Here is an 18,304-nt window from a genome sequence, read left to right as displayed (position 1 = left end):
TGCCCAACACAGCCTAACCGTAGTTACTGACGCAATGGCCTATTGCCTCACTGCCCTGCTGCTTTCAAGAAAAAAAGTGTCGAGCCTGCTTAAAACAGAGAGGACACGCCTCCTATCTATTCCCATCCTGCAGTGCCCAAACCAAACTCCTGCACCAAACAAGCACAAGTCATCCTATTATATGCATCTCCCATTTCATCCCACGGCAGGATCAGCAACTGCCACAGTGACAAAGAAGCACTAGGCTTCCCAAATGCACAAAGTCCACTGTGATGCCTTTTTCCCACTCCAGCTGGCAACAGTATGCTAGAACGGGATTTGAGCAGAGCTGCCCTTCCAAAGCAGCAGCAGCAGCAAAGTCCATTTCTTTGCTGGGCCCAATGGCAGGATCTCTAGAAGTCCATGGAGCTGTGTGCCAGGTAGTCCTTGCGCCCAATGTTGCTGACTTGCTTGGTCTGCATGGCTTCCAGCTTGGGGCAGTCCGTGATGCGGTGGCCCAAGCCCCCACAGAAAGCACAGCCCCTCTCTCCTGGAAGAGAAAAAAGGACAGCGTTAGCCAGAGCTCTATGGGGGCACAAAAGGGGGGAAAGACAGAAAGACCTAAGCAACACTCTCAGGTTCAGTTGCAGCCAGGGCCAGGGAACCTGTGGTTCTTCAGGTGCTGCTGGACTCCAACACCCATAAGCCCCAGCCAGCATGGCCAATGGTCAGAGGTAATGGGACCAGGAGTGCAGCACCACCTGCAGAATCACAGGTTGCCTGGAACTTGATTTCGAACCTTTTGCTTTTCGTTACAAACAACGGATAGGCCTGTCCATGGTCTGGTTCTATTGTTTGGTACTTTGCTCTTCTCCTTTTTGAGGCTAATGACCAGATAAGGACTTCTTTTGAAGAACCATGACCTGATTTATTTTCAGGAGACCATTGCTCCAATCTGGCTATAGCTGAGCTGTTTCTCCGGTGAAGTCAACCCCGCCGACTCTACAGCCTCAGACAGGATGGTTGCCTCTTGTCCCATTTGCTTACCTCCGATATCCAGCATGGATTCGTCACCGCAATGCAACACCTGCAGCACAGGTGGCACCTTCTGCTTGGCCTCCAGCAGCAGCGCCTTCAGGTCCATGAGAACAGACTCGTCTGGGGACAGAGAAGCAAGTTAGAATGGACACAGGCCGGCTTCTCTGGGAAAGCGCAACAGATTTCAATTCCAGGAAGCCAAAGGAGATTGCCCACGCAGAAGTGACTAGCTGTCTCCATAAGGCAGGCACTCGCAATAGACCCAAACCACCCACCCGTGATGTCTTGGCTCCCTGGAGGATTCTATTTTCAGCAGTGACTCACAAGCATGGCTCTGGCTGGCTCTTCAGTAAGTCCTTATGTTACTAGGACTCAGGCCTGCTGACCCAGCTCCTCAGCTCCACCCCCTTTACACCCCCATGCAGTCTACCTCCCACCCCTACCCGCCATAGCAGCCCCTCTCAATTCCTCACCACAGGCTTTGTTGATGAAGGTGGTGGCAATGCCAGTATTCCCCGAGCGACCTGTACGTCCAATTCGATGAACTGGAAAAATACATACATATATATTAACGTGTAAGTCAGCTAAGAGAGAAGCTTTTAGCTCTTTTTTATTTCTGTTCTCTATGGGGCATCAATCTTGATTTATCCAAGCACATTCAAGGACTCACGCACAGCCTATGTACAGAACAGTCAGCCAAATCTAACCTGTTTATGTTTTGTTCACCTACAAGGGTTTCCCCACATGCCTGAGCTCCTTCTCAGGAGAAGCTCTTCACTAGGATATGAACAGATGCAACCAGGTAGCCAAAGCCATCCCAAGCCTGTCTCCTCGTACCATAGTTTTCTATCTCCTCGGGCATGTCATAGTTGATGACATGCTGGATGGCTGGGAAGTCCAAGCCTTTGGACGCAACGTCAGTGGCGACAAGGACATCTTTCTTGCCATCCCGGAAGGCCTCAATGGCCTTTGTCCGTTCCTCTTGGTCTGCAAGATGAAACGGAGGGTGTTAGAGGCAGCAATAGTGAGATTTCCATTCACCCATAACCCAAAGACAACAAGAGTTTCCATTCAAATACTCTACCGAGAATTATTCACAGTCCCATGACAAAAGGACCATTGTCCCCACAGACATATCTATGAAGTGCCAGAGTGAACAGCTCCACAAGCCACTCATCTCTCGGAGTGACAGCTGTAATGTGCAAGAAAGGGACAGGGCGGGAACTCGTGAAGCTGGCTGATATGGAGGGGCTGTTTCCCCAGGAAGGCTTCTCCTTAGTGGGTTTAAAAATAAAACAAAAGAAGGGGTTTGTCCCAAATTTAACCGTGTTAATATATGCTTCTGTACCAAGGATGTAGGGCTAAATTCTCCACTGGAAGGGAGAGATGTTCAGCAGCAATGCCCACAGGTTTTCACCAATACATTCAATTCTGTATCTGTTCTCATATTACTCATCCAACGCTGCACTGTCTAGAAGCATCAGCTTCCTAGCTCCAAAGGTTGTTTAATGATTTCCGTGAGTACAGAGGACCTTTAAAGGGCTGATAAGTATCTCTGGCATTGTTCTGAGTGCCTGTTCTAGATCTTTTGATACTTCACACCCAATGGAAGCAAATTCCACAGACTTTTGGTCTGTTTGAAATTGGGCACATTTCCACTCAACTGACCAGTTCCATATATTAATGAAAGGGGAAGGCAGACGTAAAAAAGCGTAACCACGGCAAGCCAATAGTTCTGTTATATTCTCAATTCCTTCTACTGTCTTAGCAGATGACTACAAATCTGCGGCCTGGACGTGCTGCCCTTGGATAAAGAGCGGATTTGAATCAAGACACTTACTGACCTTTCCCACCATGTATGGCCACAGCCTCTACACCCTTGAGTAGCAAGTATTCGTGGATTGCATCTACATCTGCTTTCTTCTCAGCAAAAATAAGAACCTGCACGCACACAAAAGAGCAAAAGTGCCAAGCTATAAGGGGGGCTCTCAAAGAACATGCTTCACTCCCTCCCGCTAAGCAAGGCTCCCACCCTTGGTTCCAGAACCAGGATGCCCCACAAAATTCTGGAACGGCACTTGGTTACTTCTCTAGAATTTCCTGCTTCAGAATAAAATCAGATGCTGCCTTTAATGCAACTAGCACTGAGACTCAGACTCAGGACTGAGCATAAGTACTCACAGGTGGTGGTGTCTTCTGTAGACACTCAAGCAGATAGACCATCTTGGCTTCCTCCTTTACATACTCTACTTCCTAGATACAAGAGAAAAATGGCAAAGGTCACACGGTGCCAGTATTTTCAGTGTGAGAAAAGGCAGAAGCTACAGACCAACTGATCAGGGCTCAGATGAACTAGTGTTGTGTTGTGTTTGGACACAGAAAACACACAGGTTAAAATTCATAGGCAGCTGTAAAGCTCAGTGCGTTATTTCGGCCAGGTTATCACCTCTCAGGCTAACCTGCTGAATAACATTGCAAGAAATACACACAAATTAGGTGAGAATGTTAAACACTTCTCTTAAAAGAGCTGTAGTAAAATCATCATCTGTACTCCCTTTGCGGTGGGACAGAAAGAGTGATGTGACAGGCTCTTTGAGCCGTACTGCACCTGAATAACATCCAGGCTGGCAGCTCCTGCACGTCCCACGTTGATAGTGATGGGCTTCACAAGGGCACTCTTGGCAAAGTTCTGGATCTTCTTGGGCATGGTGGCGCTGAAGAGAAGGGTCTGTCGCTGGCCCTAAGGCAGGAAAAAGTCATGATAGGGAAATGGGCAACTAGGGACATCCCTTTTTATTATGCTACACCTCCCAGAATTCCACTTCCAAGCAATCTCTGGGATCACTAAAAATGGGTCAATGAAATTGTATGCATAAGGTAAGATGGCGGGCCTATCTTGTTCACATATGTAATTCTCAATATGGGCCTCGCTTTGTACTGGGCAAAAAAATTAGCTAAGAATCTCAGCTTTCATTTCTAAAGGCAAGTTTCTAGCCCTTATGGGCTGCAGAGGCAGACATGAAAGGCAAAAGCAATGGTTGGCAAAGTCTCAGAAGCTAGAGGGCAAGGGTGGGAGGGAAAGAACAGGACAGGAGAATTTCTAGTGGTCAAAAGAGGGGCTTTAGTGTCTTGCATAGCTTCTTGCCCCTTCCCATAATCAGCAGAAGTATAATAAATTATGCAAAAATAATATATGCAAACTCTGCTCCATTTATGTTATGTATAGTGATCACAGGATCCAGCTTTCCTTGACATAGAAGGGGTGTGCCACTTTGCAGCAGAGTACACACAATCCTGAATATAATCGGTCCAACCAATTGCACTGCAACAAGTAACATGCTGAATTTGGATGAGAAAAGAGGGATTCATAAGATAACTTACGGTGAACTCCTACGTGTTTATTTGGGCATATGCTGCTCTCTGCACAGCAGGTAATTTCTGCAAAGGAGAAACTTGCCAGGCGTCAAACCTGACTAGAAATCACAAAGCTAACCTCAGAGTCTTCCACCCCACCCTCAATTCCAGGTACAAGGCCAAATTGCGGCTAACTTGCAGCAAGGAAGAGGCAAAGGCATGCTCTTCTTTGTTATTCTTTCCAAGCTCCAGGGTAGATTACGGGCTCTGAAAACAAGTTCAAAGGCATAACCCAAACAACCTCCCAGCTCAGTTAAGTCCTGTCCCCAGCAACAGTCTGCCTGTTTTCATCTTGACAGGGAGAACACTGCTGTTGCCAGAAGCAGCAGTGCCCAAAGCAAGGAGGAAAGTTCAAGTAAACTAGTGGAGTGCTACCTGAGAGCACACCAACCACGCCTCTGGCTCCAGAAAGCACACGAGTCCACGAGGAGGGCAATACGCAACTGCCCAATTCAATGAGATAAAGGCAGAAGCACAGTCTGTCTCGCCCAGTACCTTGAAGTAGGAAAAGATGGTGCGGATGTCTCCCTCGAAGCCCATGTCAATCATCCTGTCTGCTTCATCCAGTGCCAAGTAGCGGCAGACGTCCAAGCTAACCATCTTCTTCTGCAAGAGATCCATCAGCCGGCCTGGAGTTGCCACCATCATGTGCACACCGCTGTGGGAAGAGAAGGAATCAGAGCTGCAGAAGGCCCTCTTCTGGTAGCATCTGCATGAACAAGGAGTTCAGGAGTAGGAGTATGGCTATTCCCCTTTCAAGGACCAATGTCCCGTTGCCTCCACACTTTTGAACCCTTCCCTCTGCAAACCCAGCACTTCAAAATGCCTTAAGGACTGGTTAGACTGAGCAGGGCCTGTATGTTGGACTCACTGTTTTCCCAGGAGAAACAGGAAGGCAGTAAAGCAGAGCAAGTCAGATATGTGTGTTTGCTGTGCATTCACAGTCAGTTTGGTTGTAAGAGCAATTTTGTTTTTTAAAAGGCATTTTTTTTAGTGTTAGTGACTAAAATAAAGATGGAACAACAAAGTCCTGAAACAAGCAGCAGCAAATACCAAACGGATTGGAATAAACCAGCCTTCCTCAACCTTTTTGCCTCCAGGTGTTTTGGACTACAACTCCCATCACCCCCAGCTAATGGTCAGGGATGCTGGAAGTTGTGGTCCAAAACATCTATAGGATACCTGGCTGGAGAAGGCTGGGATAAAATATAGGTGACTGACAAGAGCGGGGAGGCCCTGCTTTGTTTTTTTTACAGACACATGCATTAGCTGCAATTCTAGTGCTCCTTTATTTGGCCCCAATGTTGGCCTTACTGTTTGATGGTCTCCATTTGCTCCTTGACAGACATGCCTCCAATGCAAAGGGCACAGCGCAGGGCAGGCATCCCATCCTCATGCAGCAGGCGGCAGTAGTACTCAAGGATACCATGGGTTTGGCGAGCCAATTCCCTCTGCAGAAACAAAAGTCCTATTAGCCAGCAGCTAACAGTCCCCAGGTGCTTCCTATTTGCACCTCTCTCTCTCTTGCTACAACCATTACACACTTCTGCTCCCCTCTGCCCCCAATATCCAAGCAAGCGAACAAGGCCAGTTAAGTGGATGACAGAAGACTTACTGAGGGGCAGATGATAAGCCCGTATGGTCCTTCTCTCTTGGAAAACGGCAGCCTCTTCTCCTGCTCCAGGCAGAACATGATAACAGGGAGAGTGAACACAAGTGTCTTGCCGGAGCCGGTGAACGCAATGCCAATCATGTCTCTGCCGGAAAGGCTATGGGGGCAGAAAGGAGCAAGTTAATGGGACCTGTTTAGGCTGGAAGGAGTTAGGGCTACAGTAGGAAGGAAATAGGATGGGTGTGGAGGAGACTCTCCATCACTGCAGGTAACAAACTGCTGCTTTTTAGGTGCTTAAATAGTGCATCCATCCAGAAGGGAACTCAGTGGCTATGAACTATGACAACACGCAAAGATGTACAGCCTTTGTTTGAGAGAAAGCATATTTCTAGCCTTCATAGTAAGAAAGAAAAGGCTGGAAATGTATGAACAACTATGGTCCTCGGTACCAGCTTTTACTCAGGATGTACATTCCTCAGTATCAGTAGATTGTCTATTAGGGCAAATGGGGCATTGCCCCACCAACCCCACTTGCCCACCTTTTTACATATAAGCTGCCCAGAGAGGGGCACCAGCACTCAGCTCCCTCCCTCCTTAGTGTCTGTCAAGGATTGGCAGGCTGCTGACAAGTGTGCACCAGAGCAGAGGGGCTGGAGTCTGACTTGGGAGAGGGGAGCAGTGGTTTGTGGGGACTTGTACCAGCCAAAAGGCAAAAATCAGAAACAGGGAAAGCTTCAGAGCTGGAGAGTGGAGCACAAGGTGGGTCTGGAGATGAGGAGGAAGAGGCAGGTTAGGCAAGTGAGGGACCAGGTGCTTCCCCCACCCTCCCCTGCACCACTGTCTCCCAGAACCAGGAGGGGATTGAAAAGGGATGAGCAGGGGAAGTTTCCACCCAAGCACAGTCTCAGGCTGTGTGTATGCAGCCTCTGTCGGGGAAAGTTGCATAAACTGGTAGAGGGTGAGTGGCCCCCCGCTGCTGCAACTGCGTGGACCAGGGAATAGTTGCCTAGCTATTAGACTGGTGTGTGTAGATATCCAGAGCTGTAGAAGCGACTGTAAGTGCTATCTTTGACAATAAAGAGTTAACTATCTGCTGTGTGGATTCCTTGGCTGGGCAGTGCCTTTGACAGTGTTGCCGTTATATATCTGAGAAGGGAGACTGGGGGCAGACCTAGAAATGTGTTGGCTCTGCCTGTCATTGGCTCTGGTGACACGGACTTCATTTCCTTCCGCCCTGCCAGTCCCAATGGGTACCAGTCACTACTGCTCAGTATATAGTGAATTCCTATAAAACTGAAAATATGCACCCAAAATACTGTGCAAATCTAGAATCATAAAGTTGGTAGGGACCTTGAAGGTCAGCCAATCCAACCGCTGCACCATGAAAGATCTCTACACAGCAGGAGCCAACAAGAGAACCCCTGATAGATGCATATCGAGCTTCTGCTTAAACACCTCCAACAACACTCACATGGTGGGAATACCCTGTATCTGGATGGGGGTTGGTTGCTGGATCCCCTTCTTCTTCAGACCTCGCAGGATTCCTGTAGAAAGAATTGGACACATGTTAAGCTAAGGAAACATAGAATTGTAGAGTTGGAAGGGACCCTGAGGATCATCTCGTCTAACCCCCTGCAATGCAGGAATATGCAACAGGAATATGTATGGGAATACAGGGAAAGAACCTGCAACCTTGGCATTATCAGCACCACATTCTAACCAAATGAGCTATCCAGGATGACAAGAAAACAGAAATATCTCCTATCATACCTGTAGAACAAGAATGTGATGCTTACTTTTATTACCTATGTATCTCAGAACATACATTCACACAGATAGTGTCAAATGTAAATTACGTGCACATATTAGTAGATCCTTCTGGCCAAATGCAAGTATATGCCTGCCTTTATCATGAATTTTTGAAATGACATGAGCATATTTTGGATTTTGCTTTGTGCATCCAAGAATAAAAGGTAGCATGAGAAGCGGCCCTTAAGAGTAGGGATGGGGAAACTGTGGTACTGCAGAAGTATAAAACTCCCAGCATCCCTGACTACAGACCAAGATAAGTGTTGCTGGTGGGAAACATCAAAAGGGTAACAGGCTCCCCATCCTTGCCTTAGAATATCTCAGCTGGGTAAAGAGATCAGCGGGACAGCTCAGAGCCCTGACCACTAAATTCAAAGGACAGTCAATCCTTTTAACTCCCCCATGTGAAACTATGCTCCTCAGAAACGGTTTCCTTGTTTTTTCAATCACCACCTTAGTCACTTACCTGGTGGGAACTTCATCTCTTTGAAGCTTTTGATAGGTGGTGGAATGCCTTCCCCCTCCACGAGGATATGATACTTCTTACGCACACGGTCGTGTCGGGCCTCTGACATAGTGAGGATGTACCGAGGAGCCTTCCAGCTGGCGAAAGAACACACTGAAATTTCAGCAGGGAACAAGAATACAAGATGCAGGGCACTCATACTGAAATGGAATAATAAATAAAATACAGCCAGAGATAACTATGTCTGTGCTGAACCCTCAACAGGACTTTCCAAAAAGTGATCATGATTCTGACAACAGTACTGAGGCTGCATGGGCTTTTCACAAAGGAGGAAATTAGTAAGTCCATTAGCACAGCTCAGCTCCAGAATGAATCTGCCTTCCTGCTTGGCAGTTACAAAATAAAGTACAAGACGTGCTACCCAGAGAAGCAGTGGCATTATTTATTGATTGTTACATTGTCAAAAGTGTCCCATTTTACTCGAGGCTGGACATTGTTTGAATACTTATCCATGTCAATATAACAAAATATAGATCAGCTGCTCAAGCAGTATGAAAGACTCACAGCCTTTTTAAAGTAATGATTCTTGTACCTTGTAACTTTCTAATATAAATGCAGAAGCTAAGCCCCTTTCCCTTCAGAAAATCTTAGCCACTTCATATTCTACTTGTAATGGGAAGGACTGCACACAGTGTAAATTCATACCTTTTCATATATATATATATATATATATATATATATATATGTATATGTGTATATATATATATATACACGTATATGTGTGTGTGTGTGTGTCTAGTTCCTTTGTTTCTAGAATATAAAACAGCTACAAAGTAAATAGGTATTCCTAGACAATACCTATTTACTTTCAACACTAGAAAGTTAGCCTTTCTGGAAATGCCAGCCTCCAGATGGCAAATAAAATATATCAATGCAATGCTGACAAAAACTAGGATATGAGTGTTTTCCCTTCTATGATCAGAATGTAAAATCCTCCAATCAGCATTTCCCCCTAGTTGCATCTTCCCTTACTTAATATCATTTTAGACCTGATTTGGCTTTTCTCAGATAATTTTTTTTAAGTTATGGCTGCAAGATCTGGAATGCAGTGACAATTTATTGCCATTTATTTTTCATTCTTCCTCATGCTCAGAGCTATGAAGTGAACCTGCTTTTGAGTCTTTCAGGGAATAGAAAGGAGTTTTTTTTCCAATTCTTATTATCCTATTGCAAATGTAATCATATTGTGAAGCAAATATTAAGTTGTTCGTAAGCAACATGCTTCAGAGGCTTATTTAGTGCAGGAGAACCTGTGGGCCTCCAAATATCATTACTCCTAGCAGCTCCAGCTAGTGTGGCCAATGGCCAGGGATAATGGGAGTTGGAGTCTAACAACATATGGCAAACCAGAGGTTTCCCTATCCCTAGCTTTTCAGACAGCAATTGCTTGTCTTAGCCTCTACTTTCTCCTTCAGTGTGAATATCATGTCTGCTGCAGTCTATGTTATGAATGGTGTAACAGTCAAGAGCTACTCCCAGTTGAACTAAGTTTAAAAAATTGCACACCAACACCAATATCTGCAATGTAGACAGTCCAACAACATATGGAGGGCAGCACATTGGACTACAATTGTCATCTGTCTCAGCCACCATGGCCAGTGGTCAAGGATGGTAGTTGTCGTCCAAAAACATTTGGAGGACATTAATGTTGTACACCGCTCTGAAGTCTTTCAATAAAGGGCGGTAAATAAATCGAATAAAATAATAATAATAAATACCCTTGGTAGTGCTTCCCAGCAAACAAGTGACTCCACATCTTGATAACTTTCTTGAAAATCCTAGCAAGATCCCATGTTTCCGGAAGGGTCTAATATTACCCACAGCATCATTTAAATTGTACGAATGGCCTGCAAAACATACCTGGTTTTAATGGGATCATCATATGTAATGCCCTTTGCCATTTCCTTCACAGACATCAGAGCTGCATGAGAGAAAGAAAACAATGAGTAAGCCCAAAGTCAAGGACGAGGTGGTCTCATCATCAGAGCAAAATGGAGAGCAAAGAAAAGGATCTATAGGGGATTGCTCTGTCACATTGGCTTTATTTATGATTGCAGCAACTGATGGGAGGCAATGGGGTTAACTGTGGATTCCCAGGTGAAACACTTTAATCTTCCTCCACATCACCATCACTTCTGTCCAGTATCAATGAACTGTAAAGATCAGTGGGAAAATATTCCCTGGCACTCACCTCGTCCTTCTGCCACACTCTCCAGGATCTTCTCTTCCTCCTTCAGTTGCTTCTCTTTAGCCGACTCTTTACGTGCTGGGAAGAAAAACAAAGTCGTCAATTATATCCCTTTAGTCTAGCATCCCCTCCCTAACTACAGATCCATCAGAACATGCCGACTCTACCTTCTGCTTTCTCTTTGAGGTGTTGGTGCTGGTCAAGGAGGCTGACGTTGGACTGTGGACCCAGAGGAATGTCATCTTCATCGCCATGATATTCACTGCCACTGTCCCTTTGTTCCTCCTCCAACGCCCCCTTGCGGCGCATCTGAAGCAACTTTTGCAGCTGAATATATAGAAAAGTGGTAGAGTTAGGAGCTTAGAATGACCCACTGGATTCAAGGCCTTAGCTGCAAGTCCTCAGATATAATCCTCTTACATCCTCTTCAGAACTCTCCTCAAGACTTACAAACCTCAGTAAAGAAAAAAATTAAAAAGTGGACCACCCCACCCCACCTTCTCCATGTACCTAGACATCTCCCACTCATAACCCATTTCCATGCTAATTTTGAGATCCCTGACTTGTGAATGTGGATTTTAAGACTACTGGCCAAATAAATAAGTAAAAGTATTAACAGTAAGATTCCAGCCTTTGCATAGCAAAGATGGTTCCGATCCGTGGCATCCCTCCTTTCTTTCTGGAAACCAGCTGTTAAGAGACCAGTTCGAAGATCGGGGTCAGTCAAAACAGAAAACGGGACACAGGGAGGAGCTGCTCAGCCTGCGATCCTTAAAAGTTACCCGAACAAACTCAAGTGAGACTTTCTTCTCCAGTAAACCGCGCGCATGACCTGGCTGCAGGCCGGGTGGGCACAGGAGCGCAGCGGGCGGGCGGGCAATGGGTAATGGGGGTGGAGGGTAACACCCTCTCTCTCTTCCTCCTTCTCCCCTCCCCCGACCCCGTCCCTCTTTACCATCTGCTGCTTGCGCTGCTTGACGGGCACGTAGGGCACATAGTCGTCGTCTTCGGCGTCCTCCTCTCCTCCGCTGGACTGGCCCGACGCCTCCGACTCCGCTTCGCGCTGCCTCTGCGGGAATCAAGAGATCCGACTCAGAAGAGCAGAAGCTCCCGTCCCACCGCGGGGGGGTGTTGGAATGGCGTGGGGGGGGATTCCCCGCCTTTGGTGTCTCGGGGAGGGGACGGGGGGGGAGGCACCTGCCGCAAGTCTTTTTTTCGTTACCTTCCTGCCGCTTCCGGCCTCCATGTTCTCAGCGCAGTCCCCTCACGCCGACTCTTCCCGCACGACAACACGCGCAGAGCCAATAGGAACCGGCGCTAGGGACACGTGCGCGCAAGGGCCTGCGTCGCTAAGCAACTGCACCCCCGCACGGCCTCGGGAAGGACGTGCGCAAGACGGGAGGCGCCGAGGGACAAACTAGGCGGGGGAAAGCGCTCTAGACGCCCGCGCCTCGCAGGGCGGTGCGACGACGGTGTCCCTGATGAAACAAAATTGACTCGGGTTTCCCTGCTTGGTCGTTTGTTTGGTGGGAAAAACGAGCGGGGCAGTTTTTCTGCGTTCCCAAAGCCCACCGCGCCAGCAGCGGACAAGCTCCGTCCGGGTTAGCGGGGAGGCTTCCTTCGGAGGAGGCGTGCAGAGCATCGCTAGGGATGCTCACGAGCTTTACGTGCTCCGTACATAACGGGAGGAGGAGGAGGAGAAAGGTGCTGCTGATGCTGATGCTCCTCCTCATTTCGTTTCCGTTTCCTACGGAAGCTGAGCGAGGAGTCGCCCGCCTTTCCTGGAACTGGCCGGGGGCGAGCGGAGGAGCGTGCCGCGAAGCATGTTTGGGGATTGTGATGGGAGGGACCAGAGTCGAAGCAGCTGGGAAGGGGGTCGAAGGAGGGGTTGACTTGGGTGGGAGTCGCCTTACGAGATCGTTTAATTCTCATCGCATTCATTTAGGATTTCGGGTTACTGGGATCTCCCCCCGCCCCCCATACAATCGCCCCTCAGATAAATTGTTTATTCTGGGTGATTATCGGTGAAATTCCTGCTAAAACGACTTGGACTTTTACCCTATCCCATAGGTTCGCAGTGCTGTTAGTACACCAAGACCGCGACAGCGTTTTAGGGGAGCCATTGTTGGAGATTACTAGACTGTAGTTTTGAGACGCAGCTGCCCGTTTTCATGTCCTGGTATTGCCTTAGAGAGCTGACGCTGGACAGAGCAACGCGTCTTTCCTGTAAATGTCGTTTGCTCTTAAGCGTGTGCAGAGTGCCTTCTCTTTCCATTGAGCATGTACCATCGTATTTATCGCTGTTACTGTGAAGGTGTTTGCGCCGCTGACTTACTACCACTTCCTTATCTCCATGGTGTTTATGTCACATATTTTTACCATTGATTTTTGTAAGCTACTCTGGTGTCCCTTTAAGCTAAACAGCAGCATAGAAATGCTTTAATTAAAAAAAAAAGGCATTCCAGTGCCGGTATCACATCTCCTGATGGTGATTTTTTCAAGCACAGTTGTGCAGTAACAGTGCAAAATGGAATGGAGTTTCTAATCTACAACATTAAAATATCATAAAATATTTTCAAAAGGATAAGAAGTAAAATAAAAAAATGGTCCAATTCTGTGTAACTGAGGACTGAATAAATTATCACTGTAGATTTAAACAGGGCAGCAAATAGATCAGTTTCCCCGCTCTCTGGTGTTCAACACCTGATTTTATGAGACTGAAACGAGTGCTTGTATATGTTAGCACACAAATAAAAAATATTGAGATGTCTTTCGTGTGACTCCTGAATCTCAGGTTGATTTTATCAGTCTGTATTTGTACATGAAATACCTTATTCAGCAATGTTGTATCTTACATAGATTGACTAGAGACAAAAATAGATTCAAGTAGGTGCATGTATTGATATGTCAGCAAAATCAAAGGCGTGCAAAATTGGCATGGGTTTTCTGAATTACTTTGAGGGGAAATAATTGTGGATGACACATGGTAAATTACATTAGCCACTAATGTAAAAGATTATTGGGAATGCAGCTCAATTCCATTATTTAACTCATTCTGGCATTGTCCCTTTTAAAAAAATAAATACACAGCAGATGGATGGTTGGGGTGTGGGGAGAACCACAGCTTAGCAGCAGAAAACATTGTTTGCACGCAGAAGGTCCTGTGTTTAAACTCTGGCACCTACAGTTTTGAGGTAGCAGGTAATATGAAGCACTTCTGCCTGAGATACTGGGGAGCCACTGCCATTCCAAATACTGTACGACAATACTGAACTAGAAGCACAGATAGCCTGACCTGGTATATATCAACTCCTTCTGTACCATCCTGTTTCAGGGTTGTGCCATCAGGTCCAGAAATATGCTTGTGACCGGTGAGGAAGTTTTGGAGACCTTGATCTAGGATTTGCAGCTGCCGTTCGAAACAGACTTGCTAGTGAGTGAGCCCCACTTGGTACAAGAGAACCTATTAGTAAATGTGCATAGGACTGCACTGTAAGTTATTCAGAGTGGTATACTTGGTATACTCCCCCGGAGACTGTGACTAGCTCACCAGACTCGCTGAATGGGTGGAATTCAATGTCATGCTAACATGGTTCTTCTGTCAGCTCAAGCATTTCCGCTTGCAAGATGGAACACTCTCTCCTTCCCTTGTTTTGGGGATTCTCCTGATCCCCCAGAGCCGATTTGTGGGCAAAAGTAGGAAAGCCCTATTGCACTGGCTCCTGCTAGCACTAGTTGAATCTAGCCCCTTGTACAACTGATACGAAAAGTGTTGGAGCACCTTAAAAATGTGGTAAGGCAAGGTGACTGCATTTTTTTTTAGTTCAGAAAAAAGAACTGGGGTGTGACAATAGAAGCTTAGAAGACTGTGAGTGGCACTGAAAGAGTAGCGATAATTCTCTACCTTCTCCTACAAAACTAGTTGCAGAGGTCACACAGTGAAACTGACTATTCAGGAAAGATGAAAGGAAGTTTCACATAATGTAGAATTAATATAGGATTCTCTTCACCTTGGTTTAGATAGCCTAAAAAAAGATTAGACGAAGTAAGAGAGAATAGACTACTGATTTTCAGGGGCAATAAACTTTCAGAAAACAATGTACAGCTGTTGTTTTCATGCCCCACTTGTTGCTTCCCAGAGGCATCTGACTGGCTGCTGTTGGACAGATAATGCTATTGAATTGATGCATGTTTGGCTTAAAATAGCAAGTTAATTCTTCTGCCAATTTATCTCTCATTGCTCCAGCTGTGTTTCCTTAACTCACTTCTCTCCTCCAGTCCTCACATCACTGGTGTTGGGGGGGGGGGGGGGAGGAATCCAAGCACGATAAGCATTTAGATAAAAGGGTTGGACTAAAAGAATGCAAAATATATCAGTACATACTTTCCTCAGAGAAAAGAAGAGCCAGCTGAATCAGGCCAATGGCCCATTAGCATCCTGTTCTCACAGTGGCCAACCAAATACCCGTGAGAAACTCCAGGTGGACCCAAGCACAACAGCACTCTTCTCCCTTGTGGTTTCTCACAACTGGTATTCAGAAGCATTCTTGCCTCCATCCATAGAGGCAGAGCATAGTCACCATGGCTAGTAGCCATTAGTCAGCTACTGATAATTTCCCCTGTTCAACGCTATGGCATGGTGAATCACTATCACTCAAGCCTAGGCAACCTGAGGCAAATATCAGTTTGCTTAACTACCAATACCACTGCTAGCATCTACCAGATCTTATAATAGGGAAGGAGCTAGTAGAGATCATTTACAGCTTGGAAACCGGTAGCCCTCCAAATTATGTTGGGCCACAACTCCCATCAGCCCTAGTCAACATGGTCAGTAATCAGGGATGATGGGAGTTGAAAGCAACACGTATCTGCAGGGCCAGTGTCTCCCAATCACGGATATCTTCCATATGGGTAGAGAAGGTAATCCAAGGGGATTCTGGCTTCTGTTGTCATCCTGCATGGTTTAAGGCAGTCAATGTGCTGAGGAATGTGCCTATTTCCTTCCACCCATCACTCCCCACTCAACAGCGTTAACACAGTCTTAGTAACATTGTACTGGGAGACCTGCCCTCCAGCTCAAGATAGCAATGTACCTAGTAGGTGGCCTTAGACAAGTTAAATCAGTTTGTTCAGTTCTTTAGTAGGACTGATGGGCAGAATGACTTGCTTTACCAGGCATCGTAAGGATGAATGCATTAAGCCTGCCTTCCAGAAAAATGCTACAAATAATTTCCTATTATACAGCTGGCTGAAGTAAACAAGAATCAAAGATGAAAGAGGCCCCTCTGTGCCATGCCTAGAAACCAACAGGATTTAATCCTGATGTGCATTTAGAGTTGGAGTACAGGCTGTAAGGTGCCCACCATGTTTCAGCAGTGCAGATACATGTTCCTGACAAAATGAAGATGGGGTGGAAATTTATGGAGGTGGGCAATTTGGATCAAGTACCCAGGGGGATTGCAAGCGTTGTGGCCCATGTTGACTTTTGGTACCAGCAGCTACTCTGGATTCAAATAAGTTTCAAGCCAGAGGTGAGACCCCAGTGCTAGCCATAGGCAGCAATTACACAGCACACATAGCCACTCTGTGTCCAAATGTCAGTTTATCTTTCAGCACGAAAGATTTCACAGTATCAAAAAGTAAATAATTTAATAAAAACCCCAAAAGGTTGATCTGCCTGTGGTCTGTGGCATGGTATGGTCCAATCCCTCTGAGATGTCAGTTGGGCACCACCCTCAAAAGTAGGGAGAGCCTGGGTAGCACCAGAAATTGGGGTCAGAGACCCACCAGGGCTCAGTTGCTGCTGCAGTTAGGTTTGTTGTGCATGTGACAAATGAACAGGGATGTGTGCAGGCAAGATTTAGCTGAGGCAACAGGAAGTGAAGTGCAAACACTCTGGTTGGCCTGGCAGGATGGTCAGCATCACTTGAGGGAAGATGACCATCCCAACTGGGCTACTGGGGAGATCAGAATCAATGGCTGACAGAGTAAAATTCAAGGGCACAGCTAAGGCCAGTAGAGTTCAAGCAGCAATCTGACGTTTGCCTTGGTTGTCAGGGGAAAGGTGCAAATCAGACTCAACGGGCTCAATGGCAATGGGGCAGTTTCTCCTTTAGCGAGGAACAGCCAACCACTGACTACGGCCATAGCTCTGCTCATCCTGAAATGGAATGATGGTTTTCCACAGACAATTTCTTCAGATGGGTTGTGATTATTACGGTCCTTTTACCAGCACCAGAACAGTCCTAGGGCTTTGTTGAGCAACTGTGGGATCGTAAGAGTGCACCTCTACTAGCACAACCAACTTGCTATGAAGTCACAGATATTTAGAAATGACAGGGCTGTCACTCCCCACCATCATCAGGGCTGATGGGGCGCATCACTCTAGTGGGGGAAATAAACAGGGCCTTATGGGCAGGGCTTAAGTCTGCTGAGAGGTAATCAGAAACAGGAGCAGTCCAAAGTAGTAGGCTTTTGGTGGAGGAGGACGAATGGAGTCATGCTCCCCACCTGATGCGAGAGCCAACGTGCAGCGTTATTTGCAACAATGGCTGTTTTGCACAAGAGGACTTTCCCATGTGGATATCACTTCCCTGTAGGAAATAACACATCCGTGGCCATGTGTGAGGAGCACAAACATGTTTATTTTGTTGCAGGAGCCTGCAGCCAAACTGGGGGTGTCCTGCTGGGAGCAATCACGGTGAAACAGGCAGGAGTGCGCTCGTCATACATGGTCGGTGTCGATGGAGCCACCTACATGGAAGTGATATCTGCACAGGGAAGCTGAAGGGCCATAAGCTCCCACAGAGCACATCTACCATTCTTGGACTTGAACTCAACTGTTATGAAAGCAAAGGAAAATGCTGGCTGTCCCTGTGGCAGAGGCTGCCTGCTTGAGAAGGCATGGCGGCCTTTCCACTGACCGCAGGCTCCTTAAGACAATGTTGCCGCAGGATGGCATTTCGGCCGAGAGAACATTCCCTGAGAAGTGGGGTAGCACAGCCAAGGATTGAATGACCCGTGCAGTTTCCAGGAGACTGAAGAGAGCTGCGTCTTCCACCAATAAGCTCTGCCACTGTAAACCGTGCAAGGAGATGGCAGGGTTCTCAGAGTGGAGACTGAGACCCCTAGGACTGCTCCATGTGCGCCGGGTGCCCTGATGTGAACCAGCCGTGAGTGCAATTTGAGCGCTCAAGGGAAGAGGTTCTATGCCAAGTGTAGCTGGGTTACTGCGGTCGCCCACCACCACCAAGGGAGCCCTGCCCACCTCCCCTAGGGACCAGAAAAGCCAGAACAAACAACAGAAAAGTTGGGTTTTTTAAATAAAATAAAAAATTAAAAAGTCCTTTATTGGGTGCAGCCTGGTCCCTGTGCCACGCTGGGCCTTGGCCGATCAAGACTGCCCCTGGGCTTGGGGCGGCTCAGTCAGCATCTCCCCGAACGTCGAACACTTACGAGGTGAGGGACGCAAGGGCTGTCCAGGCCTTGCCTATAGGCTAGGAATAGGAGCCCCAGGGGGAGGGGAGAGGGGGGAAGAGCAAGGGTTGGTGAGGCCAAGTGTCTGTCTATGGGTTTGGGGGAGGGAAGGCGAGGTGTGGGGCCCTGCACATATACCAGGGGTGCACCGCACACCTCACTGAGCTGCACTCGAAGTGGTTTTCTTCAGGGTGAAATTGGTCCAGTTCACAGCCACTTTCTGCCGGGTCTGCTTGGCTGAGTCCAGGCAAAACCTGCAAGT

General features: G+C 47.1%; 2 protein-coding genes and 1 long non-coding RNA gene across 6 annotated transcripts in view; 1 reads left to right on the top strand and 2 right to left on the bottom strand.

The window, feature by feature from the left end:
* Positions 1 to 86: 86 nt before the first annotated feature.
* Positions 87 to 11,930, bottom strand: DDX41 (DEAD-box helicase 41). The gene is made up of 17 exons (XM_080988391.1): positions 11,789 to 11,930; positions 11,522 to 11,635; positions 10,734 to 10,893; positions 10,570 to 10,644; positions 10,239 to 10,299; positions 8,319 to 8,455; positions 7,515 to 7,587; positions 6,047 to 6,200; positions 5,746 to 5,882; positions 4,927 to 5,089; positions 3,626 to 3,757; positions 3,199 to 3,270; positions 2,862 to 2,958; positions 1,855 to 2,004; positions 1,491 to 1,562; positions 1,027 to 1,137; positions 87 to 529 (listed from the first exon to the last, which is right to left on the bottom strand). Exons 1-17 carry the CDS (start codon positions 11,810 to 11,812, stop codon positions 393 to 395), a joined length of 1,869 nt encoding a protein of 622 aa, XP_080844517.1. The 5' UTR covers positions 11,813 to 11,930; the 3' UTR covers positions 87 to 392.
* Positions 11,931 to 12,080: 150 nt separating this feature from the next.
* On the top strand, positions 12,081 to 17,911 carry LOC308467724. 2 transcript variants are annotated; one of them, XR_013981265.1, is made up of 3 exons: positions 12,081 to 12,270; positions 13,901 to 13,999; positions 17,223 to 17,911. It is a non-coding gene; the product is annotated as an uncharacterized lncRNA (long non-coding RNA). The 2 variants fall into 2 exon arrangements; XR_013981266.1 differs by having other exon boundaries at positions 12,081 to 13,999.
* FAM193B (family with sequence similarity 193 member B) overlaps positions 17,876 to 18,304 on the bottom strand; it is a 31,889-nt gene continuing 31,460 nt past the window's right edge. For all 3 annotated transcript variants that reach the window (XM_080987959.1, XM_080987960.1, XM_080987961.1), the window contains one exon: positions 17,876 to 18,296. In XM_080987959.1, the coding sequence (XP_080844085.1) occupies positions 18,200 to 18,296 (97 nt within the window). In that variant the 3' untranslated portion in view covers positions 17,876 to 18,199. The remainder of the gene's footprint in view (positions 18,297 to 18,304) is intronic.

The sequence above is a fragment of the Podarcis pityusensis genome (genome assembly GCF_964106645.2).
Source record: "Podarcis pityusensis genome assembly, chromosome: 2".
Classification (NCBI taxonomy): Eukaryota; Metazoa; Chordata; class Lepidosauria; order Squamata; family Lacertidae; genus Podarcis; species Podarcis pityusensis.
Note: the sequence above shows the minus strand (reverse complement) of the source record. Positions and strands in the feature narration are given on the sequence as shown.

Excerpts from the sequence above, each read along its gene's own strand:
- DDX41 (XM_080988391.1), bottom strand. The coding sequence starts at position 11,812 with ATGGAGGCCGGAAGCGGCAGGAAG. Across the intron at positions 10,894-11,521 it reads AGCAGCGCAAGCAGCAGATG|CTGCAAAAGTTGCTTCAGAT; the intron begins GTAAAGAGGGAC and ends CTATATATTCAG. Across the intron at positions 10,300-10,569 it reads GAGTGTGGCAGAAGGACGAG|CTCTGATGTCTGTGAAGGAA; the intron begins GTGAGTGCCAGG and ends TCTCTCATGCAG.